Source organism: Cygnus atratus, chromosome 6, assembly GCF_013377495.2.
Source record: "Cygnus atratus isolate AKBS03 ecotype Queensland, Australia chromosome 6, CAtr_DNAZoo_HiC_assembly, whole genome shotgun sequence".
Classification (NCBI taxonomy): domain Eukaryota; kingdom Metazoa; phylum Chordata; class Aves; order Anseriformes; family Anatidae; genus Cygnus; species Cygnus atratus.
In genome coordinates, this window is record NC_066367.1 from 14,233,217 (window position 1) to 14,257,242 (window position 24,026).

At 41.8% G+C, this 24,026-nt stretch overlaps 1 protein-coding gene across 5 annotated transcripts; it reads right to left on the minus strand.

The window, feature by feature from the left end:
- Window positions 1–11,054: 11,054 nt before the first annotated feature.
- On the minus strand, window positions 11,055–23,957 carry LOC118259920 (inducible T-cell costimulator-like). 5 transcript variants are annotated; one of them, XM_035569821.1, is made up of 6 exons: window positions 23,670–23,957; window positions 17,690–17,728; window positions 16,390–16,728; window positions 15,427–15,539; window positions 14,726–14,816; window positions 11,055–14,203 (listed from the first exon to the last, which is right to left on the minus strand). In XM_035569821.1, the coding sequence occupies exons 1-5, from the start codon at window positions 23,725–23,727 to the stop codon at window positions 14,727–14,729; spliced, it is 639 nt and encodes a 212-aa protein (XP_035425714.1). In that variant the 5' UTR covers window positions 23,728–23,957; the 3' UTR covers window positions 11,055–14,203; window position 14,726. The 5 variants fall into 5 exon arrangements, 3 of the variants coding, with proteins under 3 accessions (XP_035425714.1, XP_035425707.1, XP_035425723.1); XR_004782133.1 differs by having other exon boundaries at window positions 11,534–14,203; window positions 14,726–15,539; window positions 23,670–23,796; XR_004782135.1 differs by lacking the exon at window positions 17,690–17,728 and having other exon boundaries at window positions 11,534–14,203; window positions 14,726–15,539; window positions 23,670–23,948.
- Between the last annotated feature and the right edge of the window lie 69 nt (window positions 23,958–24,026).

Genomic DNA, 24,026 nt, shown 5'->3' on the forward strand with positions numbered 1-24,026 from the left:
TCTGTTTCCTGATGTCTCCTTTTGTGTATGTGCTAGAGAGGGAATGTAAGTTTGTTACCTACTCTGACAAATGATGTGAGGGAGAAAAGTCTCACAGAAGACATGTTTTAACTTTGGCAATTCTAGATTAATTTGAGAGAACATCAGAATTATGATGATTGATTTTGAGATACCCAGGAAGGAGGGTATAGACTGGTAAAATGATAATAATGGATTTCTTTGTGGGGTTTGGGCTTGTAATACGAACACGTACCATTGATTGTTTCCCCAGAAAAGAATAACCCTAGGGTCTAGAGACTGCAGTTGTTGAGCTTCCTTTAAAAAAGCCACAGGCTCCCCGTCCAGTTCTGGCATTCACAAATTGTCCAAACTGTATCTCTAGCTTAAGAGACACAAAGAGAGAGAGAAATAATTTTGTGCCTTCTTCTGCTAAAAAGAAAATTGTGTGGTGGACTCATTAGCAGGTATCTCTGTTGTGCAATAGCAGGACACAAAATGTGGGGAAAAAGAAATGTTAAATTCAGAGACTATGAGTTTCCCAATAGCAACTGCATCACCATCTAAAAGTGAATGCTTCCACCCTTCAGTGCAGGACAGTTTTCAGCGATCTCTTTGTGTGACATATACAACAACCTCCGTATTGATGCGATTGAATACGTTTGTGTGTCTGTGATAGCTGCCTGAGGGAAGTGCTGTGTTCCAGGACTTGAAAAATATAAATCTGTCCATAGCCATGCAGAGATGTACCAAGGTTATGTCCTGGCAAGGCTCTAAATACATTTTCCTGTCTTGAACTTTTTCTCCTCCTTTAGAACGAGGGAGTTCTTCATCACTTGCGGATCTCTTTCCTAGTGAGGATTCAGGCCCACCTCAAAATACATTCATCCTGCTGGCAGCACTGTAGGACCTTGTTCTGCAGATCACAAGGTTTAACCCTGTTGTTCTGACACTATTCTAGCAACTTCGCTTCTTACCAGGCCTCGTGCTGTCAATGCCATAGTATTCCTCCCTCATTAAAGTACCAACATAATGAAGTTTTTTCATAACAGCAAAAAAAATGTGGCAATAGAGCATTCACATCCCTTGTCCTAGGGGTGTATGCCATTTTTTTAAGGATAAAAAAATTGCTCTATGAACCCAAGGCTCAGGTACTTGACTTTCATGCACACCAGATAGCCCTCTCTGCCCTGAGAGCTCAAGTCTACCTTGTCTTACCCCTCACGAAACTGGACCCACAACTGAAATATCCCCAATAACTTTTAGAATGGGGCACTCTGAAATTACAGTCCATCAACTTCATGCCCATAAATCTTTTACCAATTGCTGGTAAGAAATTCTTCACCCCTTAAACAGTGATGTTCTTCCCATTTTGGAATTATTGCTAAATCATAGTAGGGTATGTATCTCCCTCTCTTCTTGTATACTCAGAATTGTAAATAATTTTATTTTTCTTATTCTTCCAGGGTTGTTTTTTTTTGAGCATAAAATGGCCATGACTGTATATGTGGCATCCAGAACAGGCTGATTATAATCATGTATGTGCACAGATGTGTGTGTATATGCAGTAATAGTTATATACTGTGTATATAGTCCTTATTTGTATATAATATAGTAAGATACTGATTATAACGATTTCCTTATCATCTGTATGTGCCTCTAGTACACACAAGTGGCATCTATACCTGAAGTTTTCAACCATCATTCAACCCAGTTCTCGGAAGTCAAAACCGCTTACGCATCTCAGCAGTTTTTAGAACTATACTGTCTACAACTAGGGCATCTCAAAGGCCACCCTGTGCTGCATGCATCCTTCTCACTCAGACAGAGTCAAGGAGGTAGCAGCAATCATGGCTATGGCCGCATAATGTCTGGTGTTAGCTCACTTGTTTTGCTCACCGTGGTAGCATTTCTCATCCAGGTGAAATGATAAAGATCCACGTGTACACGGGTTAAAGCACTCGGGTTGCATGGGAATCACGCATATTAAAAAAACAAATGAATACACCTTTACTTCACTGAGAGAAAGCATCCAAATATTGATCTGCATAGGGTTTTGAAATGATGCGATGTTCTGTGCACTGATCATTTTTGATCACTCCTATAATTATGTACCATCACGTCTCCAGTAGGCATTAGGGACCCAAAGATGCTTATAAAACGCAGGCTATCGATTGTGTTATCTTAATCCACTTGACACCTTCTCTTGTTATGTATTAGAATACCCTAGGGCATCACATCAGAAGTGCCTCTCCCCTACTTCCTGCTGCTCAGGCTGTTTCCACAGTGAGAGGCAGAAGTTGTGTCACAGCTACATCTATTGTGCTGTGAATTCTCCTCAAAACTGTCGCTGGAGCAGTGTTGTGGTGGTGGCCTCTTGAAAATCTCTGAAAGCAAAAATGATCTTATGTCTCACAGAGTGGGGAGGGAATGCCTTCTCCAGCATCATGCAGGTCTCCAAAACGCACACCCTCAATCTTCAAAGGCTTCCAGAGCAAAGTTAGCAGCCCACCAAGTGCTAGGCCTGTCTCCAGCCAAAGCTTGCACTATGGTTTTGGAGCTCTCGCTGTGCCTCTGCTCACAAACTGGATCTACACTCCTGAAAAGCAGCTCCCTGCCCAGCGATGATGGTGCGGGTCCTGAAAGGCCCTTCTTTGAGGAGGGAGCCCCAACCCTGAAAGACTCCCAGCTTTCAATGGCTGTGTCCATGGGTGGGACCCAGAGGTGGAGAACCCACACTGCAGGATGCAGGGGCATAGCTGGAGCAGAGTAACCTTTCACCTACAAACCTGAATGTAATTATGGTAACACTACATATATTTTGGACCCCAGAATATATTAGGGTGCTCTGAATCCAGCACTGTGTGGGCTGCTGCAGGGAAAGTTAACTCCATCCCAGACAGACCCAGCACAACGTCATTTGCTGTGGGCAATCTAGGACCTTCTGAATTCCCAGGGGATGCTCACAGGCAAGTTGGTGATCATGACAAAGAAGCAACTTCTTGTTGCGCACAGAACCCCTACTGTCTGGGCCCGAAGTACATAGACTCTGGCTGCCCTTGATACACCCATTGCAGGCTCTGCTTTGTGGTAAACAGTTTTTCGCACACGCTTGTTCATAGTCAAAAGGTGAAGGTCAAGATCAAAGCTGGATGTCGGTGCCTTATCAGCTCACATGCAATGAGGGCACGCTCGCTGTGGCTTCACAGCACACACAGAGGCAGCGGGGCTGGGGTGACATCTCCATGGCTGCAGCCTCCAGCCCTGTCAGCATTGCTCATTCACAGCGGGGTGAGCTGGGGGCAGGTGGGGTTCAGGAGATGTGCAGAGGTGGGCAAGGCTTTTGTGATTTTAGTTTATTCATACTGCGTGTGCTGGAAGGGCTGAGAGGAGGAGTGAGGGCCTTGCAGTACCCACACAGCATTAAGCGTGCTTGCTGAACTGAGGAACCTCCAAATTACAGGCAGCAGACAAATGTGAAGGAGAAGGAGGAGAAGAATGAAACAGAACAGCAGAGAGAAATGGCATGTTAGCTCCTTGTGTCACTTGTTTAGGAAAAAAAGTGACGGTACATATATGTATGTATTTGGGAACATGACAAGCAAGTAAGAAAGGGTGCAACAGTCCTCAGAAACACTACGGCATATTTGATAGATTAAGTTATTTGATCATCAAAGTCTCACTGTGTTTAGACAAAATACAACTTCCAAAAAGAGATTCAGTTTGTAGGGTTTCAGTTCCTGGAAGCTGTGTGTTTAATAATTCATTTCTATATCACTAATTTTGTCTTGGTAATGTTGAAATCAATATTCTCAACACACAGCCAATCTTGATAGAAGATTTCTGGCCTTCTTTCTTCCCCAAAGATGAGTCTTGCTGAAGTTGCTGATTTTGATCCCTGTCATGAGACACTGTTTGGGTTTGTTCAGAAGGCAGACTGCTAGTAGCAGCATATGCTTGCTGTGATTACAAGCAGGGAGAGTACCATCTTTCAGCAGATCTGCTTACTCTGTGCATTCAGGGTTGTATATTCTTAGTTTCATTCTGAGAATATTTCATTTATTTCTTGCTGGTGGCCCTGCAGAGCAGTGACACACAGAGAAATGCTTCTTTTTTGGTTGGCCTCACCAGCTGAACTCCTAAACGAAGACCTGACTGTCCATACGTGTGCTCACATTACTGTTATTTTTCTTTACTGTTATTTTTATTTACTGTTATTTACAAGCACCGTTACTTGTACCATGTATTGCAGCACTGCGTAAGGATCCTGGCATCTCTCTGTATGTGTTCCGTGGGACTGCTCCTAGAGCTGTCCACGGGTGCAGATGCCAGCAGAACGGTGCTGTAGACCCAGATGCACACGCACAGAATCAGAGAATCAGCTTCTTTTCAAGCTCTTTTGATTGATTTTCAGCCCTTTTTGATGTAGCAGAGAAAACTCTGTTTTAGAAATTTGTTCTAGGAAAGAGGCTGGCATCAGAGACTGTTTTCTGCCACTTGCAACCCTCTGGGAATTCTCCACAGTTATCAACGCAGTCAGTTTAGTCTCGAGCTATTTGCTGTGCTGAACGCTCTTGCGGGTAGCCTGGAAAATCTGTATCTCTGACAAAGCTTTAAGAGTCAGGGAAGGTTCCTAAAGAAAGCTAGTCCTGAAACATCCGGCCTCTGTAATGGGACCCCAGCGATCTGCCAGGAAGGGAAGCTCCCAGGGACCTCTGGGGGCAGTAGGAGGGAGGTGGCAGTGAGAGCTGTGCTGTAGCGCTGCTGGAACCAGCCTGCGCAGTTGTTAGCAGTGACCACCTGGCAGCCACAGAAAAACGGCTCGATTTTATTAGAGTTCATTTTACATAAGTTCTATCTGCAAATACAGGGAATGAATTTGGCTCAAATCTTTGAACAAACTTAATGAAAATCACAGAGCTTCATAAAACGTTTGACTATACAGCAAGCACACCTTGAAAGGACTGTGAAATTGGCATTATTTTGATGTCAAATCAAAAAACAAAGTAGCCAGATATAGCAAAAGGATTCACAGATTAACTGTATTTTAAGCAAATGTGACCTGAATTTCAGTGTTTGTTAAGAAAGCCCAAGTCACTTGATTTCTGTATAGTTTTGTTAAAGTTTGTCCATACAGTTTACATTATGAAATAAAATGGCTTTGCAAAGCACTATTTGAATACAGGTCCTCCAGAGGAATGTTGACCTCTCGTCTTCTGTTCAGCCTTGCATTGGTTTCTTTTCCCTTCCTCCCTCCAAGGGAGCCAGTTCAGCTGACAGGCATCGACTAAATCTTCCCTGAAGTGCAACAAAGGATAGCCCTCATCTGGCTTGCAGAGCAGGTCTCTCCTCTTCCACCGGGCTTCCTATATGAGCAGTGCTACATGCAAAACCTCTTTCTGCTCTTCCTTCTCTCCAGAATCACAGAAGACACCATGAGCAGAGGCTCCTGCAGGGAAGGAAAGTAGGCCACTGTATCACAGGGCCCCAAGGGGGAATTCTGCTGCACAAAGGAGGGAGGTAGGAAAAGGGGAAGAGAGGGAGTCTCTCCTTCCTTCTACACTCTCCGGAAAGCTTAAAGCTCCTTCTGCTATCCAGACCCCCCCAGTGGTTTTCATGTTGCTCTCATTGCACTAAGGCCTCACTTTGTATTTGAGGGTAGCAATTGGAGATAGCTCTAAACATGCTGAATAGTTTATCTGCAGCAGTGTTAATCTGTGACACAGGAAACACTGGCAATATGTGAGATACCAGACAATGATATATAAAATGGTTGCGAAAAACCTCCCCAAATTCAAAACTGTCATAGGTGTTCCCATGCCCTTGGCAGATACGGGTCCCCATCTGCCCTGCAGGCACAGGCAGTAGCCAGCAACCAGCTGCAAAATGCCTACCTGAGGTGATTTGTAACTGTGTCAGTAGCATGTGGCTTACCCAGTGCTGTGTGCTTTACTGAGCATCCCTCTGGCTATCAAAGAGCACCCCCAGGAGAGGTGGTCTAAACATCCTGCAGCAGGCTGGGGATTCACTGGGGAAAGGGAAAGTGTGTGGGAGAGAGAAATCGCTGTAAGACCTCTAGTTGCTGGCAGTCAGTGCGAAGAGGGACAAGCTGTAGTTCTGATTCTAAATCTGTTTTGGTACCTTACCCCTGAATTTTTCACTTGAAGTTCATAAGCAGTCCTCAGGATGGTACTGAGAGCATGCAGCCATGAGGCTTCAGGACCGTGCTACATCCCATCTCCAGCTCTGTGACTGCTGCAGTGAGTCCCCTGGTGAAGTGCTGCTCCCAGGCACATGGGATGTGAGACCATGGTACTTTAGTCAGGGCTGTGGTATCCAAAGCCAAACACCTATCCATTGGGCTGGAGAAAGCTGAGCATTTCAGTGTCTAAACTGTTTGATGACTCTCAGATCAGCACAGGACACCAACAGCTTACTGGTGAATGAGCTATGTTCTAGGTTCATGTCCTGACAACTCAAAAAATTTCCTTCCTGACCTGAAATCTCTTCATCCTGTGAAAGTACTGGGGAACTCACCCGCTGGAGCTTCTGTACGCAGGCAAAGGAATTGCACTTTTCTGCCAACAGGCTCTTAGGGCAAGGTCTCTGGAAACCTAAGGGTGCCACAGAGCCAGACAGGTTCTTTATGGATTGCTCAGTACAACTGGTCACTTGTTATGGATTACTCAGTTGGAGTATATCACTTGTATGCCTGAGAAATGCACAGATCCTCGTGGCTGTTGCTCTAGACTCTCATTCTTTGTCTGCATTTGCCAGCACCGCAGAAAGCAGAGAAAGTGTAGCTTGAAAATGACTCAGAAGTGATTCCATGGTCATGTGGTGTAATGCTCTGGTTTGCCATCAAAGCAATCTGACTGAATGTCTACATTAAAAAAATCCACTGCGTACATTTCATTGCACTAGCTAAGCCGTAGCAATGCTTTTCTGCATGTTTTTATTCACAGCTGTTGTTTTTATCAGTGACAACTGACCAAGTGACGTTTTCTGTGGAAAGAGAAATGGGTCCCCATTACTGGCACACAATTCAGGTCTCTGAAAGGTGCTTTGGCTAGTTGTAATTACCGAAGGAGAGATGCAGTCTTGTGTTTGAATTAGTAACTGTGCCCGGTGTTAGAATTTTGTTTAAGATGAATAGAAGCCTGTTTTCTCGCAAAATGCACATTTACTTCATCCTGAGTGAATAGGATATTTTCTTTTACTCAAATTCTCAGTGGAAATTATGATTCACGAGCTATTATTCAACACGGGTGACCATTTTCACTAGTGCGCCTGTTTTCCAGTAAAGAGCACACCTTTTCTCTAAACGGAAAGATTACCAACACACTTAGCAGGAAAGACAGGGCTCCTTTCATCTGGGTCAGGGTCCTGATGGAGATGAAGTTTCCTTTAGCTTTTGAAGCTGGTGAGACAGATGCTGTGGTAGGAAGTGCTGTGTGCCTCTTTGCATTGGCTGTGTGAAAAAGAAACAAGGCAATACAGAAAAAGTGACTCTTCAGCTTGAAAGAGTTTCAGGTGGAGAGGTGCTCATAAGCAGTGCTCTCACACCCCAATACTGCGCCTTGGCCAGGCCAGGCTGCTCGTGACTGCAGAGGGTGCCCCATGGGTTAGGCACAGCCCCGGCAAGGGCTGATGAGCACCTCCACAGAAGGAAAACAGGTGCTGTTAGGGCAGGGCAGCATCCCCATCAGTCCCTGGTACAAGAAATTAAGCCCCAAGCCAGGGAGTGTTTTGCTGAATAAATAGATTGTGCTTGAAATATTGTGCATATTCACCAATGCGTGTTTCAGTCAGTCCCTTGAGTAATCAGACATGGGTTTCTGTGATCTTCTCACTGCCTTCTGTGAGTCTAGACTTCTCAGAGGTGCAAGTACAAAGAGCAAAATAAAATTAAAACCTAATGAAAAAAATGCTAATTTTTTACATTTTCCGAATAACATGTACAAAAATCTACAGTTGGTCTTCACCCCTTTCCAGGACCTGAAGAATCACTCTAAATATCAGTATTACTGATTGGAAGCAAAGATACTTTTTGTTGTGGCAGTATGTCTTAAGAGTTGTTTATTTTAGTCTGTTGTAGTCCACAGAAGTTTTGAGCTTCCTCCTCCAAAATTCGATCTCAGTAGCCTGAAAAACTTAGGCAGAGTTCTCGTGCAAATAGAGATTGCACCAGTTAAACTGCCACCTTGGGGGAAGGCTGTGTGTTCCCTCTTGCTACTGTCAGCTGATGCTAACATCATTTTTCCTTTTCACTTTTCTTGGTGTTTCAGACTTTTTTTGTTTTTTTGTTTTTTGAGGAGAACCCTAGGGCAGCAAATGAGCCTTCTTTCTCCACAGGAGGAAAGTAATACCCCCTTGTAAGTCTTTGCACAATCCAGGCCTTAAGTCGTTGCCTCAAATCTGAGAGACAGCAGCAAACTCTGTAAGATGCAGTAAAGCTTGCCCCTGCAGTGTGTTGAGACAGGATAAAATATGGTAGGTGATGGATTTGCCAACAGAGTACTAAAAACTGGGAGGACTGATGCAGGATTTAATATGTGGAAGATGTTCAGTATTTCAAAGTTGTTAATGTTTGCAGTTTTTAAAAATGATTATGCTTGATGTGTGCAGCAGCTAAATCTTTCTCATTGATAATCAGAGCTGATTTATCTCTTTTTAAAAATTGATCTCAAGCCATAGGAGATCTTATGACTCCCAGGAGGAATTAAATAGCTCAGACATACTCATTTAGAAGATGTTCACCCCCTGACCTCTTTTTCATATCTCCAGTTCATACCTGTCCAGCTCATTTTTCCAGAAAAGCTGTTTAATCCTTCCCATTCCTTCATCTTCTCCAGTCAACCTTCCCCCACCCCCCCACCTCCCCCCCCCGAATTGAACTCATAATCACAGAACATAAATACAAATCTCAAAATTTCATCTATGGGGGAAATGGGAATTTTTTATGACAGCGGGTAGACTGCTTTAGTGATAAAGGACTGGACAACTCAAGGGACTTGGGTGCATTGGGAGTTTCATTGAACTTAGAGTCAAACCAAAACCAAAGACTTAGGTCCAGCTCCCTGGTAAACCTTGTATGGGCAGAAGTCCCCAATAAAAAATTGGATTTATTTTTAACTCATAGAATCATAGTATCATAGAATCATTTAGGTTGGAAAAGACCTCTAAGATCATCTGGTCCAACCTGTAGTCTAGCACTGCCAAGTCCACCAATAAACTGTGTCACTGAGCACTACATCTACACATTTTTTGAAGATCTCCAGGGATGGTAACTCAGCTACTTCCCTGCACAGCCTATTCCAATACTTTACAACCCTTTCAGTGAAGAAACTTTTCCTAATAGCCTACCTAAGCCTCCCCTTGCTCAATTTAAGACCATTTCCTCTTGTCTTATCACTTAGTGCTTGGGAGAAGAGACTGATCCCCACCTCTCTATAGCCTCCTTTGAGGTAATTGTGGAGTGCAATAAGGTCTCCCCGAGCCTCCTTTTCTCTAGGTTAAACAACCCAAGCTCCCTCAGCGCTCCTCATAAGACTTGTTCTCTAGACCCTTCACCAGCTTCATTGCCCTTCTTTGGACACACTCCAGCACCTTGATGTCCTTCTTGTAGTGTGGGGCTCAAAACTTAAACACAGCATTCGAGGTATGGCCTCACCAGAGCCAAGTACAGATGGTCAATCACTTCCCTAAGTAATTTCAGTGACATGTACTTTTTCTGCTTTTATTATTGGTACATTCTTCTGCATGGCAAGTTGTAGATTCACATGTGTAATGGACACTACACATGTAAAACACTTTATGAGTAACAGTGCACAATATCTTCAGTTTAGATCCTTGTTCTGATTAATTTGTTTGCTTTACCCTAGTTCCTGAGCCTCTTTTCCCCTAGACTTAAAAAAAAATGTGTAGAATCTGTAAGAAGCATGGCAGAATTTGAAACTACTTGAACTTTGAAGGTAACAAAATACTCATGCTAGGGGAAAATGGCCCATGACATTTCATAATGGCACTTCATTCACAGTGTTATATATTAGGTACAAAATTCCAATCTTGAATCCAATCATTAAACTCCAAGAGCATTCAGATTTAGTGTTCATAATTCAGGCTAGGAAGATAAACTTGCAAAATACATGTTGAGCTTTGGATTTCAAACCAACCCAAGATATGCAGGTGTTCTAAATGAGATATTCTTGTCATATATCCGTCTTCAAATTTTGGAGTCACTGTAGTTGTCATCTTTAAAATCGTTCACCTGTTCACATTAGATCATGCTACCTGTTCAGCAAGATTAAGTTCAGCTTGCTTTGCTCCAATTGTAAATTTTTATTTCAGGTCTTAACCTGCAACATTACAAGTAGTTCTTTGCCACACAAACCTATTTGGTTTATTGACTTACTGACTTCATACAGTCCATACAGGCACGGACCAGGAAAATGTAAAGGACATTAATGAGTGTAAATAAATATATATGGAGCAACTTGCAGCAAGGATAAATCAGAATGGCTGAAAGCATCTTACTGATCCTGGATCTTGTTACCTATTGTATGACAGAAACTGATCTTACAAGAGCAGGAAAATGATTGAAAAAGGATTTTGCTTGGTGCTGTTCTAGGAGCCAAGTCCCTTTTTCAGTCATTTTCCCCTTAAAACAGTAGAAGATGAAGATGGAGAGGGCCAGCTTGTAGAACTCACCTCACAGACTGCTATACAATTGGAAAAATTCTTTTACAATTCTAAACCTTTACATGGCAAGCAAAAAACTTAAGTTGAGATTGTTTCTTAGTAGTTTATTTTACCCCCCAAACTCTGATTTTCTGAAGCTTATTTGGATACTACTCACGCTGCTGCTTTCTTGAAAGGGGATTTTCTAGAAGGGTTGGCTAAAATATTTCTGGTTGATGTTTTTCCCTGTTGAAATGATCTTTTTTACAAAACTGGGATTTTCCAAAGAAAGTTTTGACTTTTTGAAGTGCTGACCTATGAGAATATCAGACTTTTTATTTATTCTTCTAAACTCTTTTTTTTGTTTGTTTTATTTTAATCCCTTTTTTGTCACTCTGTAAATTCAGCTCATGTTACTTTTTTCATAGATTTTTTCTCATTTTGCCAATATTTATCTTCTTCCAGCTCCTTTTGATTAGGGGGTACTGAAGTGACAGAAAGAAACTGAAAAATGTCTAAAAATAATCCTAAATATTATCTGTATACTGCACAAGGGATTAAAGGAAAGCAAAAAGAAATGGGGCTATAAGAAAAACCACTTTTTCATGAAAATAAAAAGAAACAAACATATTGAAAAAGCATCATTAATTCACTGCATGGAAACAGCTCTAAATTTTTGGTTTTCACTTTTTTTTTTTTAATTATTTTTTCCTTAGTACTTTTCCTATTTCCCACTAAGTTCCTATATGGTGACTGCCCCTGCCCTCTCCCTGTTACACTGTGGAGGTTGTTGAACTTATTTCTTTCATATGGCACGCAGGCACTCATGAATTTTCTTAAGGACACATTTAATAATAAAACAGTTTTATTAAGAATAAAAATTTCTCTTTAAAAAAAAAAAAAAGCAGAGATAGAACCTGAGATTTCCCAAAGCTTTGTTACAAGGGGTATAAACCATTTCTCTTTCTAGAGCACAGTATATTTTGAACTATCATAGAATCATACAATATCTGAGTTGAAAGGAACCCACAAGGTTCATCGAGTTCAATTCTTGGGTCCCCAAAGGATCCCCCCCCCCCCCCCAGGAAAATAATAAAAAAAATCAGATCATGTTTATCATTTATCCTTTATCCAGCAGCACCTCAAGGCAAACCTTAGGTTTTTCCTTCTTTCAGAAACTCTTTATTCCATGAATTTCCTTCTCAGTCTGATGAAAGTTTCTAGAGACTAGGACTCTCCACTCTTACATAGAATCCTATATCCAGCATTTATTACAAGCAGTAAAGGTTAGTTATTTTCACTGATAATTTTAAAAGCTAATTATTTCACCAATAATTTTCAAAATGGTGAAGTCATGTATTTGTGGGTGTACAGAGGATAGTTTTGCTTTATAGGGAAATTAGGTCAGTTGGCAAAGTTATTTATTGGAACGACAGAAAAGAATGTAATGTTGGCCAACATGCCAGGGTACCCCTCTACATCTCTGCCTAGGAGCCTGGTTATCAAACCAGGGTAGCTGCTGCAAAATTGGCAATCCCTACTTTATTTGGTGCTGTACTCATTTCCCCCTCGCTTAATGTCACAGCTTACAATTTGCACCTTCTTCCTGAAGTATCTCTATGTATTTAGGTTTTTGTTGAGGAAATACCCATTCCTGACTTACCAGCAATGTCCCCTTCGTGTCTGATCATCCCTGTTTTACCCTGTCAAGTTTGAAACCAGCCTTCCATTTACCAGACAAGCAGGCTATGCATCTTTCAACATAGTGTCCTCTGACCAGTATGTGTTTTGTCAGTGAATTACAGAAAGACTCCATCAATGCACCGCTCTGCTTCCAGCAGCCAAATGGTATCTGACAACATATCCAGGTTGGATTCCCAGTTGGTCATTTATGATCCAAGTTTTGGTGGATTTCACAAGTAGCATGAAGGATCATAGAATCATAGAATGGCTTGGGTTGGAAGGGACGTGAAAGATCATCCAACTCCAACCCGCTGCCATAGGCAGGGATGCCACCCACTAGATCTTGTTGGCCAATGCCCCATCCAACCTGGCCTTGAACATCTCCAGGGATGGGGCATCCACAGCTTCTCTGAACAACCTGTTCCAGGGCCTCACCACCCTTACAGTGAAAAATTTCTTCCTAATGTCTAGTCTAAATCTGTCCTCTTTTAGCTTAAGACCTTTCCCCCTTGTCCTATCATTATCTGCCCAAATAAAGAGTCCCTCTCCATCATTTTTATAAGACCCCTTTAAGTACTGAAAGGCTGCAATGAAGTCTCCCCGGAGCCTTCTCTTCCCCATGCTGAACTTCCACAGCTCTCTCAGCCTGTCTTCATAGGAGAGGTGTTCCAGCCCTCTGATCATCTTTATAGCCCTCCTCTAGACTCGCTCTAACAGGTCCACATCTTTCTTGTGCTGAGGCTCCAAACCTGGATGCAGCACTCCAGGTGGGGCTTCATGAGGGCAGAGGTGAGGGGGACAATCCCCTTCCTCAACCTGCTGGTCACACCTCTTTTGATGCAGCCCAGGACAAAGTTGACCTTCTGGGCTATATTGAAGACTGAGCAATTTTCAGAAGGTCAAGTAACCCCTAAACCCACGGGGGAAGTGGTAAAGGTTTCATGTCAAACCACAAGAGGAAAATAATTGCAAACCAGAGTCCACGAATACCCTGCCCTTATGGATACTGTTGTATTGGTGCTGTAAGATATGTGAATAGGAGACGTCATGCCTCCTAGTTTAGGGACTTATCCTGTAGGTTTGAACTGATTTAAAGAACAATTGCAGTCTCAAAAGTAATATATTACTATTTTGGAAGAAGAATTCAGAATTTAATTAAATAAGAGGAGGCCTATGGTGTGAATGGCAAAGATGTACTGCTAGCACAAATGCATTGGAGCATACCTAAGGTTCTATGTCACAATAAAGTCTCTGCTGTGCTCTCTCAGGCAGGAGAGCATGTGTGCATACCACACTGGCCTAATGTGGTGCTAAGAAGTTTGACAGTGGATCTGAAGATAACTTCATAGTATCAGGCTAGACTAGCCCTAATAAAAGGGCTTGTGCAATACATTGACAGCACTTCACGGCTGTGCCACAAGGAATGGCATTGGAGGTAGTCTTTTTTTTTTCTTTTTTTTTTGTAACCAGTGGAAAGTTACCATAAAGGAAACTGTAGAAAGTAGAAGTTGCCTCTGTAGCACCACTGCAAGAATCTACTCTCAAGCAAACCCTATATTTTCTTCAGCTGAAAGCTGACATCTTTAACACATTGTTAGCATTTCGTGTATAAGTCAGTGGATCAGGCAGCGTGCCAGTTAACACACAAGGCTAGCGCAAAACAGAGTTTAGAGCAGTGGTAGAGTGGGTGTCTCATGACTGAGCACAGGACCATCCTGAGAGCTCAGGGAGGCAGAAGGTGAGGAAATGTTGATTTCCCATTTCCCAGGGTTTTCCCATTGTCCAGGTTCAAGTAGCTGGAAACTTCCACTGCCAGAATGTCTATGCCACAAGCAACTTACACCTGGAATAGAAATGGAGAATTAGTTATGTGCAACCCACATGTGTTTGAATCAGTCCAACCTCTCCTTCTGTTCTGTATCCAAACTGCTTCTGGCTACAATGCAAGGATTTAAGTAGTTAGGAAATTCCTTACTCCCTACAGATTATTTGTCCCTAGCCAGTAACCCTGAGTGAATCTAGTAAATCTCTTGTGCCTCCTTGGGTAGCACACACTATCTGAAGAATCTGAATGGAACAGTTTTACATGCCTTCCTCATGTATAAGATCATCACTTGGCACCGATGCAAAGCAAAACAGTTGCATTTCTAGGAACCAGCCCACCATTCTGATTCAAAAGCTTTCCTGAGATTTTGTTCTGTTTCCCTTTCCTGCTACATGGCAGCACGAGCTACTGTGCTGATCCCTTCTTCCCACCCACCCACCTAGACTCAATGGGAGGCACAGCAAGCAGCCCTGTCCCTCCCAGAGAAAGCCTTGCAACAGTTAGAGGCAAAGGTTCAAGTACTACTAGTCTTAATACAACCTCAGATTCTTGTTTTTTTTGCTGCATTCACTGCTGCCATGGGCATGTATTCACTGTTGTACTCGTGGGAGTTGGATTCACACTGCTGATTCTGCAAACAGAGAGGAAATGCCATGACTTTAATTTGTGGTCACTAACCTCCACCACTCCTACCTTTGTTCTTTAAACAGGGCAGTTAATCTGACTGTTTTAAGTGTGAATATTAAAGTCAGAATAGACAGGCACTCAGGTAGAAAAGTTGGAATAGAACAAACTGAAAATGAAAAACGCACTGTCCAAAAAAAAATAACTAATGTCCACAGTCTCCTTTCTTCCCTGAGCCAACTGGTTCTTTGTTTAAGTGGTTTTGCTCCAGAACAGAGCTGGAATTGCTCCACTGATGATTTGTTTCCCCCTCTTGAAGAAAACAATCAGGTGAATTGCTTACCAAAGTAATTTTGCTGACCTGTGCAGCATTTCTCTTCTTTCCTTTAATTCCCAGCCCTTAAATCAATAGACAATTCTGTCTTAGAAAAATTAAATCTGAGCTGCTGTCATCAGTGAGTGAATTTCAGTGGTAAATTAACAGCTCAGTCTCTTTGTCAAAAAACATATCACGTGCTGAGTATATGCCTGTCCCACCCTCTAAATCTCATTAAATCAAGTTCCCTGTCCATGACCCTTGGAAGGAGGGTTGTGCAGAATCTCGTAGACTTGCTTACCTTGTTCCTTAAGCGACAGGCTGCTACACAGCAGACACAGGAAATCATGGCAAACACAATCAGGCCAATAGTTACCCATGACATGATTCCCAGTGAAATGCAGTCTTCCTTATCTGGAGATAGGGAGGCAAAAATGTCATTGCTGAAAATCAGCACTTTTTATTTCCCCCCTGCAAACAACTTTTCAAATTATTTCCCATCTCCTCTTCATATTTGAGGAAACAGCCAAAGTGTGCTCTGGAGAAGGATTTCTCTGAGTTGAAGAGCTGCCTTGGAAAAGTGTATTCAGCAGGAAACAGAACATCGCAGTTTTCCCAGAAGGAGAAGTGAAAGCCTAACTGCTGGTACACAAAGCTAAAAGTGTAGATTGAAAAGAAACCAAGCCCAGACTGAGAGCATGATAATATTTCAGACTTGAAGATCTGAACAAGGTGTAAGCACAGGTAATTTAAAGGGCAGCCTAGTCAAAAGAAGGGAGGACTTTGGCAGTCATGTTTGGGTAGGAAGGCAAGTGGAGGGGGACACAAAATCAACCTTGTCCAGATCTCGGAGAAAATATGATAGGGCATGAAACAGCTAGCAATAGCTATGAACATCTGGCTGTCAGGAAAATGGAAGTGGACAGCAGTGGAAAACACCACTGACAAAAAAGGATGGCACAGCCTGATTCTGCAATCCAGAGGAGGATAATAGATAATTTGCCCAACCACAATTTTAGACGCAGCATTTCAGCTTTTATCTATGTTTAGTCCTGGCGTTGAGAAATGGGAAAGGATAGAAAGGGAAGGACAACAGACAGTACAGTATTGCTATTGATCTGTATGGAGAACCCTTCCTGAGTACTTTTATGCTCTCTTGGAACTCTCCATGTGAACTTCAGTCACACTTCTCACTGCAGTGTAGCTACACCCAGTGTCTGTTTATCAGTAAACCGAAGTGAGGGGAGAAGGGAAGTAAACTTACCCTGGATGTACAAATAGGTTTCTTTCAGGCGGCAATCTATGTAAGGAGGGGGTAAGAACATCTCCAGGCAGTAGGTATAAGTGTCGATGTGCTTTCTTTCCAGATTTGTGAGTATGAAAGTGGTGCTGGTATTTGAATGCTCTGCCTGACAGTAGGTGACGTTACTCTTGGGGATAGCTTTCTCCTTGCTTACATGGAGAGCACAGATCTCCTTCTTTTCGTGCCCTTTGAAGAGGGTCATGCTGAATTCACTCACATTTTGGGGGTTGTGGAATATGAACTTAAAGTTTCCACTCTTAAATTCCACCATCACCTGGGGGTCAGAGACATGCAGCTGATCTGAAAACATGAAAATAATAAGTGCAGTCACTCAAACAGCAATGAAGAGAATCCCTAAAATGTTAAGAAACTCATTCACACAAAGCAAGTGAACTGTGTCATAGAAACTTAAAACACGTAGGTACTCAGAACAGTCTGGCTTTGCCACTCAGCCCTGTACTGTGAGATACCAGTGCATCGTTCTGGTCATGTCCCACATTACAGAGAAAATAAATGAGATAACACCTTGCCTGCTATCTGCTATGAGGCTGGACAAGTCTCTGTTAGCACTGGATCAATGACTTATTTCATAATATTTCAAGGCCTCCTTCGATCAAACACTGAGACATATAGTCCCTTCCACAGTCTTGTTGTCCTATTCATAGATAAAACAAGGTGAGATGAAAATGGCGACAATTATCTCTGGTTTAGGGTTTGTAATCTGAAACTCATTGCTGTAGCTGAAAATGCAAAACAGGATTCGAACCCTAAACTCCTACATAAATGCCTTAACCATAAGACCTATCTTTCCTTTTGAGATAGTGGTTTGGGGCATGCCATACAATTTAAACTTAATTACTTAGATGACTATATGACCTTTATCACGAACATGAGGACATGAGTAGAGGACAAATGTCACTGCGTGCATGCATTCACATGCAATCCAAAAATCATATTTGACCTTCCTGAAAGCATTGACAGAAAACATTGACAGATGTTATACAACTCTCTCATTCTGCAAAATGTTTCTATTTTTATTTTCTTGGAGAAGAAAAAGAAAGCAAACTGACTGAGGACCTCCTGCTACCTCACAGTTTGACTTTTGTAAAATCAGCAACCAATAGCATGGGGAATGCCCTCAGAAAAAAAGATGTGTTAAAGTGTGCTGTAAAAAAATGACAGCCCTCTTCTTCAGAGACAGTATTTTCTGATCTAGATTGGCACTTGAAACCATATACCAAATTATGTGAATGTGTCTTACCTATATTTTTGCACGGTCTTGATGAGCAGGTATCAGCTCCTGAAAAATAAATTGTTTCCTCTTTAAAATTCAAGAAGAGAAATGCAGGAGGAAGGGCTGAGCCATGCGATGTTAAGATGCTGAAGTTATTTTCTAATGTTAGTGCTTGTGTCGTAAGCGGATCTGATCTTGTCTCAGTGCTACACTACAAAATCCCATGATATGATAAAATCACAAAGTATAAAAATAATGTAGAAAGAAATTTAATTGAGCAAGAATTAATATTGATAACATATATAGCACTTAGAAATTCATAAAACACCTCTGCGGAAGGAATAGGCATACTTAAAGAATAGAAACTGAGATGAAAGTAGAATTTCCCCAAAGATAGTGAGGAAATCTATCCCAAATTAAAAAGCATACTCTTGTTTTCTTGTGAATCCAAAGTTGGCAATAAGTTAGCATTATACTCTGTTTCCAGACCGTAGTGCCCATTTTGTTCTATGTTTGTTCTGTTTCCCAGCACTGCATCAAAACAGCTTCTTCTGGCACATCCAGAATGAATAACTGGAAGGTGCTCCAAGATATGCAGCAAGAAAATATTCATCAACGCATACAGTTTTCTGTTTGAACTTTTTCTCTTCATGATTATCAAGCTGCATTCAGTCTGTTGTGCTTAGGCAGCCTCTGTTACAGGAGCCCAACACACTTTTATTAATTATTTAGGACTTCTTTAAGGTGCTACCTCCCCCCCCACCTACTATGGCAATACAGAGAATGGAATTTTCTGTCTGAGTTGGTGGCATGCACTGCTTTGAAATGGTTTGTGTGTCATTAGTAGCAGGCATAGCTCAGCCTGATAGTGTTTCATTTAGACTTTTCCTTTTTTGCATTGCTCAAAAATTAGAGGTTTATCTCCTACACAGCCAGGTAGAAAAAACCTGTATCAGCCTTTCCTGTCTTCAGGTAGTCTGAGCAAATTCTTCAGAGGCTGCTTAGATTGAAATACACTCTACATCAATATTTTTTGATGTTAAGGAAACAGGGGACAAATACTTGAAGGCTTTCATAGATAATCATATTCTTGTTATTGCTACGTGGCAGTCTAGATCCATGCAGAGTAGGTTCCCAACTGTGCTGGGTACTGCACTGATTGCACAGTGTAAATAATCCTTTTCCCAAGGCACCTGCAATCCACGACATCCAGCCTGCACATGCCCAGGAACAGAAGATTATTCTCATTCATGTAGTGTTGTATGCTCTCAACTCTCTTCTTGGACTGAGGCAACTTTTGCTGTCCACGCTTTTTTCTGCTTTGAATTCTTGCTCCTCAATTATCACCACTGGTAAGGGTGTTGCAATGAATTATACTTGTTTAAAATATTTTTAGTGTGACACAGAAGTTAATGGACTTGTGGAAAATGCTTTGTGATGTGCAGTTGGAAAGCAATACAAACTGTTATCCTTTTTTGATTGATTCACCCTCTTCCCAGTTATCACATTCTTCCTGGCCTACTGTGCACAGTCAGTGGCCTTATGTCACACAGCGACAGTTCAAATATCTGTACTACTTTCAGGACTATTGCTAAAGTGTGTGATAACAGACAAGGTATCTTGTACCACTGGTATGAAGATAAGACAGACAAAACACAACTTGTCAACCCCCATTGAATTAAAGCTCTCGATACAGAGAGCGCAAGCCCTCGGAAAGGCACACGGCCTGAAAAGCTGAAAGCAAAGGTCAAATAAGGAAACGCTTCTTGATGACTTGCGTGCTGAGTGGTGAAGGAAAGCAGCTGCTGGGAGAACAACATTTGAAATAAAGGTCTTTTAAAATGCTCTAGTTTCAGTGGCCTGTGGGTTGATAACATATACCTTTAAAATTAGTCCCAACAGCAGATAAATTATTTAGGGACGGAAAGAAAACAGCAAGTGTATTGATCTAGCAGAAGCTAGGGAGAGCAGTGTATACGTGAGCTGGCCTGGCCCCACCTGTAGCTGACCGAAGCCTCTACCTTTGCCACTGGACATCAGAGAGGAGAGGCAGATGCTGGCTCGGGGTCTGGGCAGCTGCAGAGCCAAGCGGTCCCAGAGGCCCCCGGCACCCCAGAGGGCAACTGGGCTGCGCTACTCTGCGTAAAGGAACAGCTTGGAATTTCATGCCTCTGATCGCCTCCAAGAACAGTTCAATTCTGCTGTTGGCTAATGAAATTGCCCTTTCATACTGGGTGGTTTAAAATCTTTGTCAGAGATCATGGTTTTAATATTTGTTTTTAATGGAAAAGGGCAGTGCGAGGTGATTAAGCGTGAAGTTCACGTGACCCTGTGGCAAGCTGAAAAATTGTTTTGCATCCTCTCAGGCCCAGAAGCTGTAACTGCCTATTTTCATGAAAGGCTCAGTAATGTATTTCTGTGAAGGAACATTTCAGTAGAAGTAATACAATTAGTATTCTTCTGAAACAAGTGACCACACAGAACAGTGTGCTTAGCATAGTATAAAGGGAGCATATTTTAAAATGAGATTAACAGTGCCTGAGATTAAAACAGAATTGTCTACATGGGTAACCACAATGAGTGAGATCCAATATGAATTTCCAGCTCTCTAGCTATTCTGCATCAAGTCCTGATGTGAATGCTCTGTCACTGCATACTAAGAGGTAGTTTATTCCCCCTCCCTACGGCTGATTGCTCTTCTCCTGTTCCCATTTGTATTGGTTCATTCCTAGGGTAATCCTATGGACCCTGTAGCACTCCAAGGTTAATGGCCAGATGCGTGTATTTGCCAAGCTCCTATGAGAATAAATGTATATTTAGGGGGGTGGAATATAGGAAATGGAGGTTAAAACATCCACTAATATTGAGAGATTTACTCACAAAACCTCCCTAATACTACCACGAAAAATACGTGAATGAAAGAATACATCCTGTTAGAGTTGAAAATGAGCAGAAGAATATCACTGGTTCAGCAGTAAAAATGCTTGCATTTGGCTGTAAGGTTCCTTTTGGTATTTTTCATAAAAGAACTAATGCAATTGTAATATTTATAACAAGAGGAAACAAATCTTTCAGTGGTTTCCTAAGTGTCACGCTGATTTGTGTAGAGCTGTTCCTAGCTCACCTCTTGTCAAGTAGATGCGAATCCAAGAGATGAACTTGTGTATGAGAGCAGCATCTTGTTATGTCAAACTATGAAGTGTGTGTGTGTATGCATCCTATGTTTGTGTGTACTTACAGTCCTGTACATTTCTGTAAGAGATTACCTGGATAACAACTATGTCTACCTCAGTTCCTTTGATAGACATTTTTACTTTCATCTTTACTGCAGTGGGAAAGTACTTTGTCAGCGGGTTGTGAATTTCTGCAGTTGTGGTGCTTGGATGCAGAGGCCACTAGAAGGCAGGTTATTTTCATTTTAATGGGACTGCAACTTTGAGCTTTCTCATTGCTCTTCAGCAGACCCAATGCTATTTGCAAACATCACAATCCATTACATATTTGGGTCTTAACAGAAGTTTAAAAACCACATTTGATTAATTTTGAAACTTGCATTTTAAAGTAGGAGAACGGAACAGAACAGGGATAGGATAGGATAGGATAGGATAGGATAGGATAGGATAGGATAGGATAGGATAGGATAGGATAGGATAGGATAGGATATTCTTGCTTGGTTTTATTGCATTTTGTTTTCTCTGCCCCAGCTCCCAGAAACTAATCAGCTGATTAAAAGAACAAGCATAATTTTGCTTGGGTGTGTTTGCCACTGAAAATGAGCAAATAGAGTGTAGACCCTGCTTTTCAAACAAGCATTTTTGTTTTATTATTACTAAATGTCTGATGAAACCACACACCATTTTTAAGTTGCTGTAGCTTTTAATCTTTCAAGGCACTCTGAAAGATGGCACTGTCAATTCAGTGTCATTAGTCATGTGCCTAAAACTAACATGTTCCTGTCCTTCAGGAATCAAGGGTTAAGAGGAAGGCAGTCCTTCTGGGCAAAGCAAGTAATGGCCAGAAGTACTCTAGGAAACTATCTGAATTATTTCTATGCTATAAGATATGCTGTAGAATGTGGAAGCTATTATAAAATATACCACTAACACTGCAGTAATTGCTGGTAATATTTCAGACACCCTTCTGAGAAGTGACCATGGCTTCATCCGGTGTTGACAACAGGAGATATGTGGGTAAACAGTGATAATAGTTTGCAAACGTTGGCATGCAAAAACTCATGTACAGCATTTCATAGCGAAGGGCCTCAAGTGCTATGGAGTCCTTCAGCTCTGTACTCCAAAATCCCATTGCCTGTTTTTGTCTACCTAAGAAGCTCTTACAGACAATTTCTTGGTCACAATTGGTTTACCAAATTGCACAATACACACACACACACGTATATCACCTTCCATGCGGTATTTACATTGAAACAATATCCACAGATCAGAAGTAGAGCTTGCTAATAACTACATTAAAACAAAGAGACAAACAAATAAACAAAAAACCCCACGCTTTTAAATTACTCTGTTTTTACTCCCAAAAATTTGCCACAGTGCTGGAGTGCTAGCTCACTCTCTAAATGAGGGTGTCATACTAATGTGTCTTACATAAAGCTGCTATTTTACAGCCTTTTTCTTTTTAGCAATAATGATAATAATTAGTACTTGTTATACTGAAAGCACTGTAAGAAAAAAAAAAAGTGAGATACCATTTCTCACTGGAAGCAATGTCTTTCTTCTGCCATCTCCTCTGCCCAGACCCTGCCCAAGACCTATTCTCCGTGTTGGAAGGAAGGGAGAAAGAAGGGGAAACTGCCGGTATTAGACAGAACAATTATTTACACCCTTAAAATTCCAGCCTATTTCTTCTAAGGGAATGACCTTTTAGATGGCTGCAGCCACATGTAAAAGCATGCTGGTGAAGTATACCTGCTAAATTGACTAGCTGAGAAATATGTAACAAAATTGAGAGGATGTTTTTGTTAGATTTAAGATGATTTTTCAAGGAGAAAAAGAACAGCTTGTGTCCCTTTGTTGATACTGTCCACTATCCTCCTTCCCTGTGATTTCACCCATTTTTCAATGTCTGAAAGCTCGGTATGCTGTTGCTGTATTAGTTAACCTTCGGAGGGGTATCTGCATTGCCTAAAGAGCTGGAAACTAGCTTTTATTTAAATGAAAGCTTAAATTCTGTATGTAACCTCAAGACTACTCAAATTCTACAGAAGGACTTGAAACCTACCTGAACCTATCTATCACTGGAATTTCAGAAGCGAACATATTCAATAGCCCTTCACATGACCTTCACACAACATGTTTAAATAATGAATGCTTCAGTTAATAACTCTGTGCACTAAATCTCAGGTCTCAGATAAATGTGAGCTCTGGTATTTTACTTTACATAGCTATTACAAAACACTGAACCACGCAAAATGCTACATCCATGTTTATGGCTGGACTGAGATCAATGCTGTCACCCTGCCCCTTCTCAAACACAGCGTTAGGAGAGCTATACCTCCTTTTAAGTCTGTCCGCATTTCAAGCCTGCACCAAAATGATCTCATCCACCCTTCCATGACATATACATTTTTCACAGGACAAAAATTCCCTGCTCAAGCATGACCAGGATTAATATCAATAACTTAGTGTCTCTTTATTAAGCCATTCACCGTCACGCTGCTCTAAGACATTGTGCCCAGCAAGGGAAGCTGGCTGGAGCACTACAGGCTAAACAGCTAAAGGATAACACTGAGCAGATGAGCTAAAGAATACAGACAATGAAAACTTGTACATTTTGTCTCAGACCAAATGCCCTTTCTGGCAGGAATTCTCTTCCCGCCAGCTCTAGTGATGCTAAAGTCAAGAGTGGTCTTTTTGCAACTGTTTCCCTTAGTTATCTCTATTCCTCCAACCCTATGCTATCAGACCTCCTTTACTGCCTCCCTTCTTTGGGTGGGCTATATTCCAAAGGGACATCTACTGCGAGGAGAATAAGACAAACTGCTACTCACCATACAGGGCTCCAAACTGAAAGCCGAGGAGACAGAACGTTACAGCGACCGACTTCATGCTTGCCTGACACACAGGCACCAGCCTTCTGTCTGCTGTGAAGATGGGGAAGAATTCTTGGGTAGAAAAGGAAGTGGTTTGTGGGCAATGGGGGAAATTATATGATAGTCAGAAGGACTTTTTAATTTAACACCTGACTACGTTATAGCTATGTCAGCATTAGCTGTCGCCCACACCTGTGGAGTTTGCTGCTTTTTTTTCCCCCCGCCTCATGGCTTGCTGTCACAGACAGGAAGATGAAATATTTTCGAACATTACCTTTGATAATCACTTCCGCAAAGACTGCTTCTGGTGAAATC

Excerpts from the sequence above, each read along its gene's own strand:
- LOC118259920 (XM_035569814.1), bottom strand. The coding sequence starts at position 23,727 with ATGAAGTCGGTCGCTGTAACGTTCTGTCTCCTCGGCTTTCAGTTTGGA. Across the intron at positions 16,729-17,689 it reads AAGACCGTGCAAAAATATAG|ATCAGCTGCATGTCTCTGAC; the intron begins GTAAGACACATT and ends TCATGTTTTCAG. Across the intron at positions 15,540-16,389 it reads AACCTATTTGTACATCCAGG|ATAAGGAAGACTGCATTTCA; the intron begins GTAAGTTTACTT and ends CCCTATCTCCAG.